Genomic DNA, 22,649 nt, shown 5'->3' on the forward strand with positions numbered 1-22,649 from the left:
AATGCTGAATCACTGACTTATAAATGATCATTAAGGATGAGAGGACAACATTCATTTAATTTACATTCATTTGTATTAAAAGATAAACTCTGGTGTATATTTATAGCTTAATTAAATGTACGTATTTCCACATTCACAGATATGCACTTTACAAAACTGGGCTAAATCTAATCTCCAGGGTAAAAAGTTCACTTCTTGGGCAAACGGAGTCTTTTTTCAAAGCATTCTCAGGAGCAGGGGGAGCATCCAAAGAAAAGAGGAATTGGCAGAGAACTATTGTCTACTCAGTGCAGTTTCCTGTCCTCTGACACCAAGTGATGAAAGCTATGTGATGTGGTTTGTCATCCAGTGTGGAGCATCCATCCTGCTGTTTGGCCTTTCCCTAGAGCCTGAGCGTTTGACAGCATCTGAAGTGCCAGGCCGCAGCCAGGGCTCTGTGGCAACGGTCTCTGTGGATACACGCCTCTCCAGGGCAGACCGCAGGGGAAAGACGTCAGCTTCATCACCAAACGGCCCCTCTGGAGAGTACAGAGAGTTATCCATTACACTTCAGGGGGAAAAAAAGATGCTCAAAATATGTCAAACATGATCGTTTTGTTTAGGTGCCATCATTTTCACAGTTGAGTCATTTCTTTGGGTTGTTCTAAAATAACAGTTAATATATAATTTGAAAAGGTTGCAAAGCTTAAGAGACTGAGGCATATGTGTCAGAAATCTGTTAAAAAGATAAACTTAAAGGGGCATCTGAAATGTAATGTTATATGCATTTTATTGTATCATAGGTTTGTTTCTGTTCATTTGATTTACTAGTGAAAGACGTTAACCGTATCACTGTTCATGTCCTTCACTTGTTTTGTGGCATGCAGCTTATTATTTAATATACTTTACTGATCTCACCTGAACTGCCCATGTGATCACCAGTGCGATTGTCTTGTCTTGTGAAGCGTTGCTGGTTGTGGGCCCTGACTTTGTATTCAAGGTCCAAACTAGTCACTGACTGCAAAGATTGAGCATCTGGCTGGATTTGGCGGTCCCTCTGATAAATAGACACAGGCAACTACTTATACAACACAGAAAGAAATCACAAGGAAGAGAATACAATAACATGGGCGTCATGTTGAAAAATTACAAAAACTAATTGGACTTGAGTTATACAGTATTGAAAGCAGAGCCGGCCCAAGGCATAAGCGAACTAAGCGGTTGCTTGTGGCCCCCGACCGCCCGGCCTCGGCTGGCTACTATTTTCACCCAGCTGGATATTGGAGACAATAGCGGAAAAATACTGGGTGTTTGAATGACATTTAACAATAGTCAAAGATTTGGACAGCGCTAAAATTGGAGAGGGCCCCCTAATCGAATTCTGCTTAGGGCCCCATGAAGGCTTGGGCCGGCTCTGTTTGAAAGCATCGGAGAGGGACCGCTCCGTTACTGTTGTGAGTCTGGTCGTTATTATAACTAGAGCAAACAAAATAATAAATTCAGTGATGAGTACCATACATCATAGTCATGTCTCCTCTGTGGGGCTGTCCTCTCCCGGTGCTCTGCTGAGAAGAGAGGGGGCCTCCGCTCACGATCTCGCTCTTCACATGAATCACCACTGTAAAGATCTGACAAAACCCCAAAACCATTCACCATTACACACAACTCTTCACAGCTGGAAAAGGGTAGGGGGGAAAATATTGCCTCCCATCCCGCACCAGTTTTTTTTTTAAACAATTTCTGTAGCATCCCCCCATTCCCAAATGGCTGGCAATGTACTATCTCCACCCTGCAGCTGGTGCGTGCGCCTTGCAAACTGGCACCAGCTGCAAGACAGAGAAACGAGCTGGCGTGTGGCACAACTCGCCTGGCACATGGACAAAGAACTAAATAAGCAGAGTCTGCTGGTAGTGGGGCATTGTAACGGTGTATGTAGCTGACCTCACAAAGTCATGTCACCTTTGTGTAAAATGTCTGAAGCCTGACAAAAAAAAAGAAAGCCTCAAAGTATTTTGTGTCCACTGATGTAAACACGTTATTCATACTTGAAAGAGGGAAAAAAAAAAAAAAGACGAACGGGGTAGATTTTACAAACAGACTTTGTTGAGCCGGGCTTACCAATTAGAGCAGTCTCGGGCGGCAATCTGGAGTCTCTGTGGATGAAGCGTGCAGGCTTGTTCTTCCGAGAGAAGAATTAAACAGAGTTAGCCAAGAGTAGCAAATGATGCGAGATGGTGTTGACTAGCCTGTCACATTACAAAGCCATATTTAGAAAGTGATGACCACTCACAGAACGGTAGTAGCTCGCGTGATGGTCCAGAAAGTCTGTAGGGAACACAAAGCAACAAGTTAAGAAGAACAAAAGTATAAGGATAAATGTTTGTGTGTGTGTGTGTGTGTGTGTGTGTGTGTGTGTGTGTGTGTGTGTGTGTGTGTGTGTGTGTGTGTGTGTGTGTGTGTGTGTGTGTGTGTGTGTGTGTGTGTGTGTGTGTGTGTGTGTGTGTGTGTGTGTTGTCTTCTCACTGACCGTGCTCTTGCTCCCTCTTCATAAGTCTGATTTGCCGTTGTTGTTGACGTAGAAGTGCCTGCTGCTGGATGTCCAGACTTTGTGCGTCAGTGGGGGGCTCGGGGTACCGGTGACGGACCTCCTCGCGGGATTCTGTGTCTGACAAATAAAAGGAAAGGTAACATCTTGTCCCGTTTTCCTCCTACAGTAGCAACAAAGTGGCTTTCCTCAACTAATGCAGTCATAACAGTTGCATAAGCAAAGTAACAGAGGATAAGAAAGGTTAGGTCAGGAGGCATAGACTAAAGGTAGACATTGAAAGAGAAACAAACAATTTTCATATTTGCAAAGAGTTATTTGTAATTTCTTCCTTCATTACTCTCTCTCTAAAGCAGCAGCTTGGCAGCTCCATTATCCTTTCTTCTACAGTAAATCCTACCAAGGTTTGAAAGGACAGAATTAATACGCTTTCAAGCGTTAGTTGGCATAAATTTCATAATTTATATGTGAAACTTCGATAAAATTATTTGGTATAATTGTCACAAAGTAGCATTTTTTCCTCCTATTTTGTTGGTTTTACAAGCTGGAGCTCTGAGTGTCTTCTGAGAACCCTGCATTAACTTGTGTCTGGGAAGCCATACAAAGCTATTTCCTTGGTCGCCTCCTCATCCACTACGCTGCCAAACTGCCTGTCACTGATGGACGCCTCCAATGACCTCATGAGATTAAAGTTTCAATGTGGCTAGACGGAGACAGAGGACTGATGGGGCTCTGGGAAGTCTAAACCATTGGCAAGGCCCAGCTAGTTTAGGACCACAGTGATCCTCATCTCTTGTCTTTACATCACTACCATGACCAAGGCAGTTATAGAAGACTTTTTCAACAGCTCTCTCAAAGTTTGAAAACTGGCTGAATTTGGTACAGAAGCAAAGCAACCAGTGTGTCCAATTGGTTTCAGTTAAGTGGGATACACTGATTTGTCACAAAGTATGATGCTCAGTTCACCACTAGAAGTAAGAGGAGGCAGTATTTCACTTTCACCAAAGAAAGTAGCTACCATGAGAAGTTTTACTGCAGTTTCTTACTGCATTGTACAACTTCTTCTTGTAGTCCTGATTTGTAATCCCTGGGTCATTTACAGTAGAAGGAATGAACTGCAACAGGGGGCTCATTTAAGATCGCACAGGAAACTGACTTAGGTTGGGTTTTTTTTCTCTTCCAGTGACTGAAAAGAGAGCAATGTGTCTGGCATTACCTCTGTATTTTAGCTGGTTGAATTCCCTGATATTTTGCAGATTAACATGGCTTGATGGCTGGACAGCTTGTCTGTGCACTGGCTCAAAGGCGTCCACTCTGGGTCGTCCTCTGTGCCTGAGCAAAGGAAGAAACATCCTTTAAAACCGGGCAGCTGCAGTATCTCAAATATCACAATGTCGAAATTGTTCACTATCCTGAATGCTTGACATGCTGTAGATCTATGGCTACAGCATGCATTACATATGCATACACAGTATACATACATTGATGGCCTCTGATAAGTTGGACATTAAAATAAGAAAGTGAGTATTTCTTTGAAATAGTAAGAACTTAACACCATAACACCTTGTGTATGTGTGTTCAGCACTGCCAAATGCATGTATGAGGCTTGGGGCTTTCTGTGTAAGCAGCTTATATTGGAACCAAAGAAAAGTAGTGAAACTGGCCACAGTTCAACGGCATCTCCCTAATGATTCGCAGTTAACTTATTTAAATACAAGCAGATACTTTGTAAGTAGCTTGTAGGACATTCACGTGTTTTTCAGGGGGGGTTGAAGCGGGTCAGAAGCAGCCACGCTTTTCAGCAGCATTGTGAACTGCACAGTGAAGAGACATGAAAAGAACATTTCTCCTCTGGGATCAAACTGTTACATTACTGCAGTAATGAGTCCATGAAATACATCTGAGTGGAGATAAGGAGATAGAATATTTGACCTGGGTCACTTTTATTAGCTCTGAGCAGAAAAAAACCTTCCTTAAAAAGGAATAGTAAATCATAATTGCCATTTAACAAGACAGAATGTGTATTGTGTATTTACCTCAATGCATCTGGTATTAGGTGAACATGGACCTCAAGGGGTAGAACACAACTAATAGGTTTTCTAAATGGCTGGTTTTTAGCCCGGGAAAAACATTATAGGAGGTCATTCTGGGAACAATTTACCTGCTAAAATGACCTGTGCTGTGTTGAGGTGTTTGACTGTAATACCTGTTTGGTGTAGTGAAGGGACTCTCCTGTCGATCTGTGCGGCCCAGCTGAACCTCCAGTTGCCTCTGCTCTTTCCTCAGGTACCTACGGAGGGCTGAGAGCTCTTTCATCACTTCCTGCTGTCCATCTGAAGAAGGCAAAGGGAGTGAGAGGAGACAAGGATGGGAACAATAAATGTCTAAGGCCGTGTCTGAACTGCCATACTAACGTCCTACTCATACTCATTTTGACTTCAATTTGAGTATGTGACGGTTGGGTATGCGAGTTTGGGTATGTGAGAAATTCCCGGATGAGTACTAACTTCCGGGAAGATTTTGGGTATGAATCGATTGTATACTTTTCCTACTCAACCGCCCCATAATGCACTGGGTCAATTCTACCCGCCCAGGAAAATGAAATATTTTCGAGCAAGTTGCTAGGCAACAACATTGTTTGGGGTTCCGCGATCTGACAACTGTACGTGCAGTCATTCATAAACTCTTACAATAGATAAGAGATGAAGATAAATACCTAACAACATTAGAGTCACTAAGTGAAATGAGTGTTGTGAGTCTGATAGTGGAGAGAGATTAGAACAGATCGCTGTTCCACACACCGCGGCTCGTCCAGCTCAACTCACAGACAGCTGAGTGCTGATGAGCCGGACAGAGAGCGTCGGAGGGATCCTCCGCCTCAAAACATCATTATTATAAAACAAGAGGTCTAAAACACAGATGATGAACACAGGACTGTAAAAATCTAGTTCAATATCTAACCTGTAGAGGGCGGTTATAAGCTTAACAGTGTCTAAACTGCCTGAATCTTATAAGAAGAAGAAGAAATTCTTCATTGCTTGAGTATACTTCAACTGAGAACGTTTAGACGCAGCTCGCATACACAATCGATCTTTGAGTAGAGAGTATGCATGAGTATGTAGGATGTAGGACGCTAGTATGGCAGTTCAGACACGGCCTAAGTGGCTATCTATGATTTACAAGCAGCCAGGCATTTCATATTCTCAAGACAGTCTTACCTTGTGGCTCAGGTATTTTCTCGGGGACTGGTCGGCGCTCGGGTGCTGACACAGAGCGCTCCTGTGGAAATTGAGGGCAGTCATTTTTTTATATTCTCTAGATTTACAACAAAACAGCCTTGATGTGAAGGTGTCTGCATCCATTTAATAAGTGACTTACAGTCCTGGGGGAGGGTTGGCTCTCCACAGTGGACGGTCTGGATGCAATGAGATTTGTTTGCTTCTTCTGCAAGGTTGGGATGGGAGGTGATGGCTCTCTCTGCAAATATACGAGCAGGGTCACATCAATCGATGTCCAATAAAACGGCAAGCCACAGAAGCGATGGCTTTTGAGCCTTACTGTACCTTGTAACTCAACGGTGTCCTTTTCCCCCCTCTGCCCCTGGCGCTGTGAGGAACCTTCCTCTCAATCACTTCTTCCTGCGCTCTCTTTTCCTCTTCCTGGTGTTGTGATATGGGTGCTTCAATCCGAGTTTTGTTTTCTGGCTTACGCTGCAGAGAGTATAGTAAAAAAAACTGTTTCGCAAAGGCTAGCCCAGTGTGAGGAATCTCCCTTAACTGTAAGGAAGGAGGAATAATGAAGTCCTCTTGATCAAAGAGATGAACTCCTCACCCTAGCCTGCGTTTTCCTCCCTTGCTCTTCCTCATACTCCCGCTGTATGCGAGCCCTTTGCTCCTGAATCTTCTTCTCTATTTTCTCCTCTTCGATCCTCATTAGTTCTCTCTCTTCTTCCTGCTTTCGCTTGTTTTCCTCTATCTGTCAGTAGAGGTATGGTTAAGTCACATTTACAGTTCATTTACAAGTTCCTAAGGAACACTGAACATACAAATGGTTGTAATCTATAAAAAATCCCCCCATCCATCCGATCCAAACAGTTACTGTAACTATAAAGAAAGAAGGCTTTGGCACATGACCTACCTGTTGTTTCAGCTCTTCTTTGTATCTGTCCAGCTTGTTGTGCTGCTTTGAAGTTTGCTCATCACTAAAACCTGCAAGGACACATGAGAATAGAAATGTATCTATAAATAAGAGCCATTTGTCACATATACTGTAATTTACAATGCATTGAAAAACACTAGCATACAGGATCCAGTTTAACCAAACTTTGGCCCATCGGTCCACACACTGAGCAGTACCTGATAGTCGATGAGAAAGGGGAGTCCTGGCTTCAGCTTCAGGAGTTTCTCCGTTCCCCGAACTTTGTGTCTGTCCACTACACTCGGACAAAGGATTCCTATACGACTCCCTATTGATCCTGTGCATTTGATTCAGGTCGCCTGAAGGAAAGGACACATTCATTGGTGCATTAGTGTTTAGAATGATCCACCATAAAAGCGTCTCAGGTTTAGCCGACCTCATTAACACAGAAAGCGAGAGCCAACTTACTAACAAGGTTGCCTTTTTGGTCTTTAATTGGAGCGCCTCCCCCACTCCTCCCCCAGGGGTTGTACGCCCTCATCTCGGCCTCTATCTTGGAGTCATATCGCTCCTTCTCCTCTTTCTCTCTTCTTTTGCGTTCCTCTCTTTCTTTGATCTGGACTCGAGGAAGGCAGGGTGTTTGAAATGTTCAGAAAGTCTGTGTTTGTTTGCTAGTCTTAGTTGCTATAATGCATTTATTTGCCCACGGGGAAATACTGGTTCCCCCATGATGGGGTCTTTGCCTGTCAAAATACCTGTACTGTCAACTAACAACAAAATTAGAAGGTGGTCACAAAAACACGCTGACCAAAACACTTGTTGCTCACAAACTGTCATCACTAATTCATTAAGCTAGTTATCATGTACGAAAGCACAGGGTCTACTGATGGCATTCAGATGATATCTTGTAGATCTTGTGTCATACCTGCAGTTTAAGTGCTTCTTGGTAGCTCAGTGCCCTCTCTTTCTTCTGCTTGGAATTGTCCACATCTCTAGGAGAAACTCTATGCAGATCAGCGGCCCTAGGAGCAGACAGAAAATGGCGAATGATGAGGATGCATATGGTCACCAGAGATCCTGAAAAACTAATTATTATTTTTTGCAGTAAGGGCCATCTTCAGGAAGAGACATACAAAGGCTAATGAGTGTAAAATCAATCACACAATGTGATTGTCAGTGTACAGAAAAGGAGTCACACATATTTAGAAACAGCTTTAAAGTGTGTATAATGAATTAATCAACTGAATTTATAAACTTCTATTGCAAAAATCAAGGTGGTGAAAAGGACACTGACTCAGTGTGGCCAATGAGTCTGATTGGGGATGGTCTTTGAGGAGGACTGTGGAAATTCCCAGAATGCTGCACCCCTTCAGGAAATCCATCTAATTGAGAAATACACATAAACAAGGTAAGAAATACAAACATATTAAAACAAACAGCTTCATTAGCAATCCGCTGAAAAGCGGCTGCAACATGGAAATGGAAAATAAAATAAATATAACCAAACAGACCAGCTGGATGAAGTGAGATCCATCTGGATCTGATCATTTCCAATAAACTGAATATCCCGTTAGTAATAAAATCAGTTCTGCTGTAAGATGAGATTTATGGTTTGCTGTGCCAAGGCCTCTTGGCCATTGATATGGCGATAAAGGAGCTCCATAAAAAATAGAAATAGTTCTCTACAGAGAGGTCTGGGGGTTTATTTAAGCCAGTATGAATTACTCCCCTCTAGGGTGACACTGCCAGATACAGCAAGTCATTTTATGACAGTGAAGACACCAGGCATAGCAATGACAGTGGAGCATACGAGTGTGTACTACAAATATGCATACTTTACATTACTGCTGACCATTTCCAAAGCATATAGTGTAGTTTTGGATTTTAATAGTGGTTTTTTTAACATTAATTTCCATACATTATGAAAATCCACTTGCAGAGAGTTAAACCTTTCTTAAGATGCAGTAACTGATCCATGACAGCTCTCATTTTTGTCAGTATGTAATTGTCACATTGTAGGTGTCAATCTGCACGTACAATTGCATTCCTGCACAATAATGATGTAACTCATACAGTCTATGTTCAAACCACGGTGGAGTGAATGGAAACCAGTGTCGGTCTGATGTTGGGATAGCACATTTCAAAACACTCAAGTCTGCTTTTAAAAATGGTTAGCAGCACATGAAAGGTAAATATATAAAAAACATCTTAAATTAATAAAATTGATAATACAATGAATAATATACTAGGATATAATGGATTCCTTGCTCCATAGTAGTAATAGGCATCGTCATAAGGAGTCTTGTAATCATTCGTTATAGCAGGAGGAACGGGATGAGGAACACCAGCCACCCTGAAAAACAACATCACAGAAACTACAATGAATTTACAGCAGAGTTGTTGATGTCATTTAAGTCGAGAAAGTTAACACTAGGCTACAGTGAGCTACCTCGGGATGGCCACCCCTCCTAGCACGTTTGAGAAGTCCCTATGGTAGTCCTCGTTAAAATAGTCAACAGAGGGGACACGATGTGCCGGCACAGTCTTCCCTGTCAGCTGACTGAGAGCTGTACTGTAGTCCACATGCAACCTTCCTGGGGCTGCTATCTCTTCTGTGTCTTTGATGGGTTGTTCATCTCTAGGAATGAGATTTGGGTCGTTCCTAACAGCATTCATATCTACTCCAGGCCTGTAGCTGTCATAACCACGACCCGCAGCCCCAAACTGCTTCATTCGGCCAGGCTGGAAGAGATGATCCATCAGGGAAAAGAAAGAAAATAAGTCAACAAATATTGAGAAAACTTCCAGATAGGTCATTACTCTAGGTGAAATTGTGCCACCACATCAAAATAATGTAATCCTCATCTATGATTGTATTACTTTCTGTCAGGTGGGATGTGTTCATTGTAAACCACTAACTGTGAAAGATACAGCAATAAAAACAAATGCACAACTGCTATATGTGATGAGTGAGTAAGGTGGTAAGAAAATCACACCATGTAATACGTGTCTAAAAACCTTTTTCTCAGAGTCTTTGGCTCCAGTGGTGGCAGCCCTCAGCCCAAGTTTCTTCTCCCTGGAAAAATGCTGCTGCAAATCATTCCATTCCATAGCATGTAATGATTTTAAATGTTTGATTTTTCAAATAAGTACTCACCTGATCGTATTTCTCTGCTTTTCAGCAATTTGTTCCAGCAGCTCTTGCTTGTATTGTTCTTTCCTCATCTGAGAGGCCGTCTGCTCTTCTATTGCTCCTGGGTGACAACAGAGAACCATAAACATACAAATGCTTTCATGTGTAATGCTGAAAAAGGATTTCAAGTGACTTCATCAATATTCCCGCAAGTCAATAGGTGTCCAAAAGCATGATGCAACAGGAATGGTATTTACCAATCATTAGTCCAGTAGCAAAGTCTGCATTCTCCTTGCTGGTGGCGGGTCTGGATCTTGTAGCCGACCTCATGCTGCCTGGCATTTGCACACTATAAAACACAGATACACAGCCAGATTAAGGCTCTCTGCTGGAGTCATCCAATTACTAACAATGGATACGGGTTACAGCTCAGCAATCGCCTCCTCTCTGAGCCGCACCCAGCTACCATTTTACATCACCCACCGCCTCAGAGTTTACTTGCAGAGATTCCCGGTCTCAGAGACAGGGAGCAAAGCCTCATTTCTCCAATCAGTCCAGCTCCTCTGATAGAACTGGGTTGAGTAATTGTTTGCCTGGAGCGTGGCCAACGTTCACCCTCCATCACTGCACTACGCATTAACAGCTTACTGAGAGTGGCTCAACCAAATGGCACTGAAGTCATGTAAGGCACCAGCATGTGAGAGAAGTGCTGGAAAGCTAAAACTGAGTATGGAAGCTATTTATATATGCCTATCTTTCTTGTGTTACAGCTACCCTGTGTTGGCTCGTCCAATCAATCAGATAACTTTAGTGACTGAATTTGGTTTCAGCATTACAAATCACATTGCTGCAGTCCACCAGAACTGATGATAGAAATCAATCTAGCTTACTCTGACCGTCCAGCCCCTCCATTGTTTTTCTGGTCATGAACACTAGGGGCCTCCACCTCTGTTATGTCCTGAGATGCTCTGCCATGGAGACAAGAGAGCAAGAGAGGTACAGAGGAATTATGTCATTATACCACACAACCTTTTGTCTATGGTATAAATGTAAATATGATCACAGCTCAAAATGATTCTATAGAAAAAAAGCTGAACCTTTTAGCTCTGCGTTCTCTGGTTCTCCGCTCCTCTTTGTACTCAGGCCCTGGAGTGTGTCTTTCTTGTCTCCTCCTGTCTCTGCACTCCAACTCGTCCTCTTTGTCTTTGAGTAGTTCCTCCTCACAGAAATAGGTGTCCTTTGGTCTACGGAGTTCCCAACGCTTTCGTCCCCGATGGCATGGACCCCCAGTCTCTGTCCCTTTTCCATTATCCATCAACCCTGCCAGGGTGGCAGCGTCTCCCTTTGATGAAGAATGCTCACAAGAAGGAGGGTTTATGTTTGTACGGGCATTGATGATCGGCAGAGGAGAAGGTGGTGAAGGAATGCAGACACCATCTGAAGCTTGAAACACTCCAGGCTGAAAAATGGAAAATGTGAAAAAGAAAAAAATGAATATGAAAAGCATTCCTCTTCTACAAACCATGTGTTTTGTTTAGAAAGCTCTTTATATTTGCAAGTGTATTTTGCAAACATTTTACTATTAAATCATGTTTGGTTATTGATCATTCTCATTCCCTTTGAAGTGACGTGAGGTGTCCCTCTCTTTAGCCTTCTGTTTTGAGCTTGTCCCTGAAGGTAGAGGTTGTACTCTTTATTTCTCTCATCTCTTAGATGTTCCTGTGGATGAAACAAATTCAAATTTATGTCACATAAGTAGCCATCTTATTCAGGTAGATAAATATACAAACCCAGTAATAAACGGCAGCACACTTTTTGCATATAAACGATACAGTAACTGCTTTTCACATTAATTTGACAAATGCTCTTGTCTTTAACTTGTATAGTACACAATATTTCAAAGATGCAACGTCTTTATAATCTAGTATCATCCCATGCACTAAATAAGTATCATCTGTGAACCCACAATCTCCTGTGGCTTAGGCCTTATCCATAAGGCCACTGGGTCTTTTTAAGATGCTCAACAAGTCCACAAGCACTTGTAAATGAAAACAGTTGCCATGAAACAATAAGCACTGTGCAATCAACAATTCATAACAGCTTAAGCTGAGGCTGCAGCACGGCAACATCATTAGTGGTGTTGTGAGCAAGTGACATCATGCCAGGGGGGGAAGGAGTCCCACTTTGATAGCCATGGAGATTTACCTGCTTCCACTCAGGGACACACAAAGGTACACACAAAACTGAAGCATGCATACAGGCACACAGACACACCTGAACTGACAGCTTTTCATCAATCGGTAGGGAGACATACTGGGGTTGTGAACAAAGTTCATTACTTTTCAGATCCTTTTTCTGTAAGAACATGATAATGAAGGACAGGATTGTGAGTCAACAAAATGCAGATCGGAGGCAACACAGTTAAATACGTCCTAATGGTCGATATATATATTCATATCCATCATCACCAGACCTTGGCAACGTAATTTTTGTAGTCCATCTGAAGCTCTCGCTGAAGTTTATTCTTCTTCCTTTCGTAGTCAGTTCCCAGAAGCAGACTTAAGCCCAAACCTGAACAGTGTAAAATATATTAAATATATAAATTGCATGGCATAACATTAGACTAAAATAATGTAAACTATCAAGTGTCAGAGACTTCAACAATACCTCTGTCAGGATTAGGCAGTCCATGTGCTGCTGATGCTGGAGGCATGTCTACACAGAGTTGTTGAAATGACCAGCTCTTGACTGTGGAGAACATCAATGCATTATGTTAAAACATTGGGTATATTTGTCTAACAAGTAACAAGTTGTCTAACAATTCATTAATATTTCACATACCTCGATTTGCACGTATCGCCCTTCAGTGATGATCTTTGGGTGTTTCCTCTTCCTGCTCCTCAAAATACAACATCCCATCTTCGTAATCAGAGTAGGCCTATAGTGGTTTTAAAGCTCATTTTAAACCCGGTCCTGGCCACATAAGTCCTACATAACATTGTTAAGATACATACAATTATCATTATACATTGCCTTCATAGTCCCAAGCCTGACACACGCTCTTGTGTAGTCTATCGGCGTCATTTCGTTGCTATGGGCAACCATGCCACAAAAGAGAGAGGCTAACTAAACTAGCAAAGACTAAACTCCAAAAAAAGAAAGAAAAAATACCCACCAAACTCACAGTTTAACAACTGATACATTAGACGGTAGTGCTGGCTTTTTGGTGTCCTTGGCAGCTGAGGCGGTTTTAACATAAAAATAAAAGATTCACAGCCAAACTAACAACAAACACTCGAAAACAAGTATCAGAAAGCCATTTGAGTTTTGCTTGCAGGCTTTGTTACGTGTATTTACCTGAATCATTTAATATAAGCGGCAGTTTGATCGATTTTTCAGATACCTTTAGCACTCACTTGTTCGAAATACCTATTACAGCCAACGTGTGCCAAATACCTATTACAGCCAAAGCCCACACGAGGGAACCGAGGAACCTGCTTTTCTCTATAGATATAATATGGCTTTTCTCAAACACGCCGCTAGATGTCAGCACGTGACCGCCAGTTGGTTACAGCCGGTTACGGTCATTCCAGGACTAAACCATGCAGTCTGTTAGAGGGGTTGCGTGTACTTTCATTTGAATGATAAATACGGTAAATATCGCGTCAGGTGTAACATTTTTGTTATCTTAAGTTCAGTCTTAGTATTTAGAAATACCGTTTAAAATACGAACATATCAGCGTCTTATTAGTGTAATATGACAACAAACGATGCCAAGCGATTGCACATTCCTATATTGGTATCATCCACTATGGTGGCTTCCTGAGTGAATCGGCGTTCGGCTCTGTTACGGTTTCAAAATCTTGATAAAATACAACAATTTCTTCGCTTTCTGGATCACAAATAAGGGGTTTTATAGACTCAGTTTTTGGCTTAGATAATTCATCATGGCGGGGAGCAGCACGGCTCAGAAAACATGGGAGCTAACTAACAGCATGACTGAAGTTCAGAGCATAGATGAAATTTACAAATATGACAAAAAGCAACAACAAGAAATCCTCGCTGCAAAGCCTTGGACAAAGGAGTAAGTACATAACAGTTATGAGGTAATTCGTTTTTAGCTTGAGTGTTCAAATTATTGTTAAGCTAAATGCTTGGTGTCGTTTGTTATGTCAAGGTACTTTATTTTTAGAAGCCCCACTGGTAGCTTGGCTACAACCTAGCATTGGTTTGTTTGTAAACAGCAGTGCGGCAAACTGAGTGTTGTGTATTTGCTAATGTTTCCACTCCCTTATATTGTCCTTAATATACCTGTTAATGAGTAACCTGTAATTATTTCTCTGATCCTTAGTCACCACTATTTCAAGTACTGCAAGGTCTCAGCCTTGGCCCTGTTGAAGATGGTGATGCATGCTAGGTCCGGAGGAAACCTGGAGGTGATGGGCCTCATGCTGGGGAAGGTGGATGGTGAAACCATGATGATTATGGACAGCTTTGCCTTGCCTGTCGAGGGCACAGAAACCCGGGTCAATGCCCAGGCTGCAGCATATGAGTACATGGCTGCCTACATTGAAAATGCTAAACAGGTAGGACAGACACAGACTTCCCCCATAATATGGCATCTCATAGATTTCATCATTAAGAAAGGAGTTAAAACAGTCTATCTTTAATCGATAGATGTTTCTGTACGTGATATTGATTGCAACCATTTTTTTTCTAGAATAGGCTCATTTAACTCTAAATACTTTCATTATTTGTGTACATCTTCATCATTGTTGAAGCTAATGCCAAGATGCAAGTTTTGCTCACTGTAGGGTTGGGCAATAAGGATATACATAACGTTAGATTATACACGTTTGTACTACTAGCTAGCTATCACTTTATCCTACATCAATAAGCCGATATGGGTTTATTTGGCAAAGCACTAAGCAATTTTGCATCAATGTGATAAAATACCTTTTAGTTGTAGCAAAATGTAATTACTGGTTTAGTCAAAACTAAACATTATTGTCTTTTGATTGTATCCTTAAACACACTAGCAAGTGTTTTAAATGTCCTATATAACTATATATATTTTGGAGTATGAAATACATTTACAGTGAAAGTTGATTGTTATCCAAACATATTTCATCACTATCATGCCACTACCTCAATTATTTGTAACTGTATGTCTCCTAACATTGATGTTACATGTTGGATGTTTTTTTTATCCCCTTAAAAAAAATCATTACTTAAACTCTGTTGCAACATCATCAGTTTTTGACATGGTCCTAAAAAAAATATTCCAAAATTCCTTAAAATGCACTGTAAAAATATACTGATAGCAATGATAATTTATGATAAAAAAATTGTTATACTATCAGTATTTTTACAATATCTATGGCCATCCTTTTTTTAATGTTATATTCCATTTAAATACATGTATCTCTTATCCCTCAGGTTGGCCGGCTTGAGAATGCTATTGGCTGGTACCACAGTCACCCAGGGTATGGGTGCTGGCTCTCAGGCATAGATGTCAGCACTCAGATGCTCAACCAGCAGTTTCAGGAGCCTTTTGTGGCTGTTGTGGTAAGAATGATCGAAAAACATATAAATCATTTAAGGCCAAATGCCTAAATTACTGTGATTTCTAATTGCACCACGTTAAAATTGTATTCTGCAAAGTAAGATTTTTTTTCTTCTATGTCAATAGTTAAAGTGGGTGAAACTGAGAAGGGCGTTAAGATTTTTGATGTATGAGTTGTACGGTTTCCATGTAGGACTGATGAATATTTTGCTATTGCAACCGTATATCCTATTTACACTTAATTTGGTTTAGCAGTACTTAAATGCCATGGGCGTCATATAATTAAGTGTGTATTTTCAGCACACTGACATCCATAGTAAAAGGCTCCTGATGGCCAGATTTGAGTGGTCCCTGGTGGTTTGTATGACCCCTGACTTTGCTTTCCTGTTGTACTGTATCTCGCTTCCTACAGATCGACCCCACTCGGACTATTTCTGCAGGGAAAGTCAACCTAGGCGCCTTCAGGACCTACCCAAAGGTAAAGCAAAGAATGTAGTCACAAGTTTCTTAAGGCGCTAATTCTTTAATTAACAAAACAATTTTCTTCTAATTATTCAGGTGCACATATGTTTTATCTTATGGTTTTAGTTTTTAATTCTGGTCATATTGTATATGTTTGCTTATACTTAAACAAGCTATAATTTATAATATTGTTATTGCCTGTCTACCTCTTCACTTCATTCTTCATATTTATATATGTTTTTTTAATTAACAACACCTACAACAATACACAAAACTCAGAGAAAAAAACTACCGGTACATACGATCACACGCACTCACACATACAGGAGGAGTCACTGCTAGTCAAACAAAATTTATCTTAGCCTCCCAAGGACAAAAGCTCATGCCAGCACACAACATCCACTGCAGCCAAGATTTGATATGAACACAACAACTTTGAAAATGCAGCGTTAGCATTGAAGTACACAAAGAAAAAAAGAAAAGAAAAAGACCTAGGGCCTATCCGAAAACTTTTTTTTGCATAGGAAATTTCCTTTCCTATCGAGATGAACCGGAAGTACTCGGCAGATAGGTGATCCGAATTCCCAAAATGCTTAGGAAAGGCATAGGAAAGGAGCCTCGATTCATCCTTTAACCCTCCTTTAGCATAGGTTACTCCTGACCAACCTATGCTAAAGGAAAGGAGATAGTGGTATCCCATAATCCTTTACGGCGTCAAGATTTAAAGCAACAGGCCACCGCCGGAGTTTACCGACTCTACACGAATACAAACGACAGGTAAAACAGAAGAGAGGAGAGGAGAAGAGAAGAGAGGAAGATTTAACTCGGCTAAAACAAAATACCCCCCTCCCCTCTCCCCCATTAAGATAATAAAGAACTCATAAAAGACCAACATCATAATAGTTATTTTCGTAGCACATAATTTACACCATAAGAAAAGAAAATACCAACTTCACATTTAATGAAGTTACTGGGGGCAGTTCATTTCAACATCAACATAAGTGTAGCCTCTTTTTATTCCACATGTCAATTGGGATATATGGGAGTGATTCTCACTCTGTTGGCGACAACCTGATTAAAATCAATATGAAAAGAACGCATGGATCAAACGAGCGCTTGTTGTAGTCCATTTTCGGAGAATAGTGTAGTTTCATGCTAGACTCACGTCAGCAATACTCGCCGTCGCGCAATGACGTCGGTTAGGAAAAGTGGAGTCGAATTCATTTGAAACAGCGCTGTCCTTTCCTATGTTCGATAGGAAGCACCTTTCATCTCTCCTTAACCCCGATGACGTTTAGGGGTTAAGGCATAGGAAAGGAGGCTTATAGGTTAGGAGATTGGACTTTTCGGATAGGCCCCTAGTCTACATAGGGATGGATCCCAAGTGTTGCATTAGGGGACCCCAGGATTTTTCCCATTTATCTTGGCACCTTGAGTTGAAACATCGCAGCTCCTCCATGTGCACAACTGCAACAAGTTCTTAATTTATTGATTTAGTAATTATCTGGTTATGTTACAGAAAAGCTGTTGTCTGTTGTTATGTCTTAGCGTTTCCTCTTTGGATTTTCAGGGTTACAAACCTCCTGATGAAGGACCCTCAGAGTACCAGACCATCCCCTTGAACAAGATCGAAGACTTTGGTGTTCACTGTAAACAGTAAGTATTGATATACTGTTTACCTGGGTGCTGTCACTTTATTTGAGATATGTATATCAATACCTATACATCATATAGATGCATATTTTAGAATTGTTATTACTTTAATATAGTGTACTCTTTACTGTTTGACTGTATCCTTTTCATTGCTCATGTTTTTGCTTTGGTTTGATTTTTTTCAGGTATTACGCCTTGGAGGTAACTTACTTCAAGTCCTCCCTTGATAGAAAGCTTCTGGAACTCCTTTGGAATAAATATTGGGTCAACACCTTAAGTTCCTCAAGTCTCCTCACGGTACGTAGGCTACTTCAAAAGGCAACATGTTTGCTAATTGTTTGACATTTTGATGAATGGTTAATTTTTACTCTATAACTCATTTGAGACATGTGGTCAACCGCTTATGATGTTGTGATTAATTGCTGCTTATTAGCCGAGAGTCCCTGTTTATTTATTTTAGTAATAAGATTAATTTACACTGTTTAACAAGGGAGATAAGCGTTAGATACAGATGCTGTCACGGTTCAGCACGGATTATCTCTCTTTCCCCCCATAGCTCACTCTAAAGATTGAAAGCTCCTCATGTGAATTCCCTTTGTGGATGCAGTCACTCTGTCCCGAGCTTGACTAAACAGTCTAAATAGGCACCGGGCTTATCCAAACAGTTAGCTCTTTGGCATTCTGGATGAAGATAAATTGACTACATGTCAAGAACGAGCTGCTCATTGGGTGACAGGCTTTGTCAGTTGCAACACTGTCGCCCTAGTCAGGGGCCCCTATGTCATTGTGTTTTAATTACCTTTTCCACTAAAAACACGGCCTCACCTTAAGCAAACTTCTCCCTGACTTCTTTTCATTCACCACAACACACAAAGTGTTCCCCCTACTGCCTGTTAGACAAATTTGTTGCCGTTCTGCAAAATCCTTCTTCTTTGTGGAAAATCTGTTATCCAGCTTTTGTTGGCATATTGTGCATGAATGGTTTTCTGTGCGTGTGTCTGTGTTTGTTGGCGGTCAGAACTCGGACTACACCACAGGCCAGGTGTTTGACCTGTCGGAGAAGCTGGAGCAGTCGGAGGCCCAGCTGGGTAGAGGCAGCTTCATGCTCGGCTTGGACACACATGACAGGAAGTCTGAGGACAAACTGGCCAAAGCAACGCGAGACAGGTAAAACCTGAAACCTATACTCAAATGTGAACTTCATTGATTTTGGAAACTGTAATTTCAGCATTGTCTTTGGCTCTAGCCTGCTTTCCCATTGCTTACTTTTAAGTAATTTCTCCATATTTTGTTAATTGTAATATACAGTATTCGCCCAACTCAACTGAGTATATTCTTGTCTTTATGTTATATTAACAATGACCTGTATCCTGTTTAAGATGTGTTTTTCCATCCAATTAACACAAATCATTAAATGAAATAAAGCAATGGTATGAAGTTAATGATTGAGTTATTTTGTTAAGTTTGATTTAGGGGTGAAATCAAAATGATTTGTATAACTGATTAATCTGATGATTATTTTCTCAACTATTCAAGAAATATATTCTATCTATAAGGTAAAGAAAAAATATAGGTACAAATTAGTTTCAAAAATAGACATTCAAAAAATAAGTTTTGTCTAAACTGTCTGTTTCACTGTTCAGAACCCAAGGAGATTTGGAGTGATATGAAATAAAATAGAGATTGTTTCCAACAAATCATCAGTCACCGTAATAGCCGGTGATTCATTTTCTGTCGATCAACTAATTGCCTTAGAATTTCAGCTCTAGAAGTATTTCCTGATCTGTCTTCTATTGGGGTTTCAAATCTTCTCATTTACAAGTATTATGCAGGGTTCGACATAACGTATAGCCCGATGGCCCGGGGCCAGTAAAATCATATGCAGGGCAAGTTGATTGGCCAGTCACTGTCCCGCCCGGGCCAGTGACTGGCCAATCACAGTTCAGTATCTTTTTGTAGACTACCTTTTTTGTAGACTATCATGGTTCATTGAAATGCGCGTTGAGAGTCGTAATGAAAGCAGTGTTTATTTAAGACTCAATATAATAAACCTAATATTAAATATATTTTTTAATGGACAACCGATGCGTGGGCGTTTTGACAGGTGGAGCAAGAAGCGGGTGCACTCTCGCTCCGTTGGCAGAGCTGCCTACCGTCCGCCTGCGAGTCGACAAATCAATCGACTTGCTTTGCCCCCTTTCTTTCTTCCCACAGCAGAGGTTGAGGTGCAGAAAGTGATAACTGCGCTTTTCCTTTATCTGCCACCGTAATGTTACAGTATTTGCATACAAGCCCCAATGGTAATACAAATGAGAGGCGTTATTTAAACGCTGTGAATGCGTCTCCGGTGATTGTGTCGGTTGTAGACAGAAACGAACGGAGGGACTCCGCTCACTGTACAGTTCCTATAGTCGCGCAGTTTGGCACTGTGTTTTCAGGCTCGAGACATTCAATCAAATCGCGGAAGTCTTTCCCATTGAAATCGCTAACGGGGAGAATATCCCTGGTTATTATTTTAGCCACAAACCACAGTTCATCTGCGCGGCGGCTCACTCGCTGGCGAGATCACACGGTGAAACGCTGCTGTGATCGGACGAACGCATTGTGTGTTTCTAAGGTGATTTAACGTCATAGTCTCAGACGAGCGTTTAACTTATGCTGCATATTTTGCACTGCATTGTTTTTTATCAATAGTTTGAAAAAATGGTCCCACACCGGACTCTTATGTGAAGCTGACACTTCATGGAGAAGTGACACTCCTGCAGCGCGCTCACGACCAGACGTGAACTCACATACACGGTGAAATATCCCATTAAAAAAACGGCATAACCCCCTGATTTTCGTATTTCTATTCTATTTTTAAAGTCAACTTGAGCGCAAGTGGAAAACCGGTCATTCGGTCGACACATTCACATCCCTAATGCATATAGAGAAAGTAAAAACAGCCTACCACACCACAAAGAATGATCAGACCTTCATCTCTTATTTTTTTTTTATGTTTGAACATGACTTCTGCAGGTGAACTATTCATTAAACTGCCCAAATTCAAGAATAAAAACAATCAAAAATCATAAAATCAAACTACTGGACTTTAAAATACTGGCCGACTCTTTCAACATACTTTCAGTTGTAGGCTTCTAATTCAATATGTTTGCCTGGTTTTATATTATGTGTATGAGCAATATCAACATTTCATATAATTAACTAAAATAAAAATAACCAAATCTAAAGGGAATATCTATACTGTTACAGTATATATATTCCCTTTAGATCTGGTTATCTTTCTAATACAGGTATTATAATTATTGACACTAAATTATGAAGAAAAAAAAAGTGTGTGCAGGGCCAGTGAAAATATACAAGGGGCCAGTAAAACTCAGATCCACTGGCCCGGCGGGCCAGTAGGAAAAAAAAGTTATGTTGAACCCTGTTATGATTAAAAACGGTCATAAAACCATATAATTAAATATGGTTGTAAATTCAGAACAACTGAAAGATCAGAACTAAACCTCCTTATCTGTTTATTAATCCTAGTTTCAGTGAAATCTGATACCAAGATTGAGACTGCAAATAACACCTTCTCTATTATTGCCCTCTGAGATTGGATGATTCCAGTCTAGATGTGTCTCCTGTCTGCTGTGCTTGTTTTACAGGGGTTTATTGATCTAATCTCTATTTTTCCACTGTGTTTTGTTTCAGTTGCAAGACAACCATTGAAGCAATTCATGGCCTGATGTCTCAAGTCATTAAGGACAAACTCTTCAATCAAGTCAACACATCTGGCAACTAAACCTAAACTATGAGTCTATTTGGTTTTCACCTGGATTTTGTGTGGTTTATGTTTAACTGCTAAGAATAGCATCATCTGTGATTTTTCTTGGGAGTTTTATTTTTTAAATTCAACATCTTCTTTTGTCCAAGAAGAAACTAAGGATTTTACAGTCAGAAGTCATGCAAAAGTCATGCAAAAAAACTAAATAAAAATTGCAAATGCTGTATGTGGGTTTTTCTTTCCTTTTGGAAAAAAATGTGAAATACTATTTTTGTATATATTTTGCAATTTAAAGTATTTTGTTGCTGCAAAATTTAGCAATTTCTGCAGTGTTTTACGGTGGACATTTGTCCTGAAATATTTTTTAAAGGTGTGAGCCACCACTACTTAATTGTTTTCCCTTTACAGCTCTGGCTGTTGCAAATAATCTTTTTGCATACAGGTCCAGTATTCTTCTGCAGCCAGACAAAGGAACACACTGCTATTGCATGTAACGCAAAGCCTTACCTAACACCAGTCAGTCATTGAGGTGTAGCCTGTCACGACATTACATAATGGAACAACAAACTCAAGCTTCTGCGTAGGCTCAAAGGGAATCGGTTGCCATGTGTGGGATGTCTCTGCGGAGTCACTTCCAGCACAGTTTGGCTCTCAGCGGTACACAGTCTGTCCGAGTGGCCGGCTCGTCAGGTTATAGTGTGGCAGTGATGCAGCACAGAAACAGAAGCCGCACACACTGGAGTCTATTCACCCAACGTGTCTGCTCTCCATCGAAGCAGACACTCACCGAGTCTGTCTTTTTTTACAGACAGTCGCCTTGGCATGGGTTTGTGTTGTGTCTTTTTTTAATGGTATTGTAATGGCTAAAAGTATATTTTTTTACGTCATGTATCGCATAGGAGACAGTCCCACTGGGCCAGTGAAAGTGTCTGTTTTTTCTTATGTGCATGAGCTTTGGCACCACTTCTTATAATGATTTTCTTTTACCATTATTTAAGCCATGTCTTAAATTGGGAGGGTGTTAGGTATAGCGGTGAAGGAAGAGGAAACTTATTAGATTAAATTAAATGTAATTTAGCAATATGAAATAGTTGAATAGCTTTTCTGCGAACACGGCCTGCTCAATAGCTCATGTTTTTGCCAGATATTTAAATGTATTACATGGATGACCGTCACTGTGCTGAGAAAGTATTTAGAGTATGCTGCTTGGAAATAGTTTTGCCTTATATTTGGTCTTTCATGGCTATTTAAGAATCTGTGGAACATATTGAACTCGTTGGACATGTAAATATTGTGATTATCACCAGATGGACATTTGTATGCATGACTAAAGGTGGAATAGGAAAATATATGTAAATTCTAATCAAGTCAAATTGTGGGCAGTCAAAGAACCATTACCAGT

The 22,649-nt window shown here is 40.8% G+C and overlaps 2 protein-coding genes across 2 annotated transcripts; one reads left to right on the plus strand and one right to left on the minus strand.

The window, feature by feature from the left end:
- Positions 1-324: 324 nt before the first annotated feature.
- cspp1a (centrosome and spindle pole associated protein 1a) lies at positions 325-12,507 on the minus strand (the record flags this gene model as incomplete). Its single annotated transcript, XM_080050052.1, has 28 exons — positions 325-518; positions 898-1,036; positions 1,498-1,607; positions 2,098-2,158; positions 2,270-2,304; positions 2,507-2,644; positions 3,741-3,856; positions 4,731-4,857; positions 5,743-5,803; positions 5,903-6,001; positions 6,088-6,234; positions 6,356-6,499; positions 6,662-6,732; positions 6,880-7,020; positions 7,130-7,277; positions 7,587-7,683; positions 7,956-8,043; positions 8,908-9,014; positions 9,111-9,403; positions 9,680-9,737; positions 9,819-9,915; positions 10,052-10,143; positions 10,691-10,762; positions 10,892-11,136; positions 11,424-11,513; positions 12,069-12,149; positions 12,268-12,365; positions 12,462-12,507. 28 exons carry the CDS (start codon positions 12,505-12,507, stop codon positions 325-327), a joined length of 3,195 nt encoding a protein of 1,064 aa, XP_079906178.1.
- A 1,099-nt stretch (positions 12,508-13,606) lies between these two features.
- Positions 13,607-21,471, plus strand: cops5 (COP9 signalosome subunit 5). The gene is made up of 8 exons (XM_080049876.1): positions 13,607-13,878; positions 14,146-14,380; positions 15,234-15,362; positions 15,773-15,838; positions 17,393-17,478; positions 17,661-17,772; positions 18,494-18,642; positions 21,175-21,471. The coding sequence occupies exons 1-8, from the start codon at positions 13,742-13,744 to the stop codon at positions 21,263-21,265; spliced, it is 1,005 nt and encodes a 334-aa protein (XP_079906002.1). The 5' UTR covers positions 13,607-13,741; the 3' UTR covers positions 21,266-21,471.
- The last annotated feature ends 1,178 nt before the right edge of the window (positions 21,472-22,649 follow it).

This window comes from Ammodytes marinus (assembly GCF_949987685.1).
Source record: "Ammodytes marinus genome assembly, chromosome: 21".
NCBI lineage: Eukaryota > Metazoa > Chordata > Actinopteri > Uranoscopiformes > Ammodytidae > Ammodytes > Ammodytes marinus.

Excerpts from the sequence above, each read along its gene's own strand:
- cops5 (XM_080049876.1), top strand. The coding sequence starts at position 13,742 with ATGGCGGGGAGCAGCACGGCTCAGAAAACATGGGAGCTAACTAACAGC. Across the intron at positions 14,381-15,233 it reads ACATTGAAAATGCTAAACAG|GTTGGCCGGCTTGAGAATGC; the intron begins GTAGGACAGACA and ends CTTATCCCTCAG. Across the intron at positions 17,479-17,660 it reads TTTGGTGTTCACTGTAAACA|GTATTACGCCTTGGAGGTAA; the intron begins GTAAGTATTGAT and ends GATTTTTTTCAG.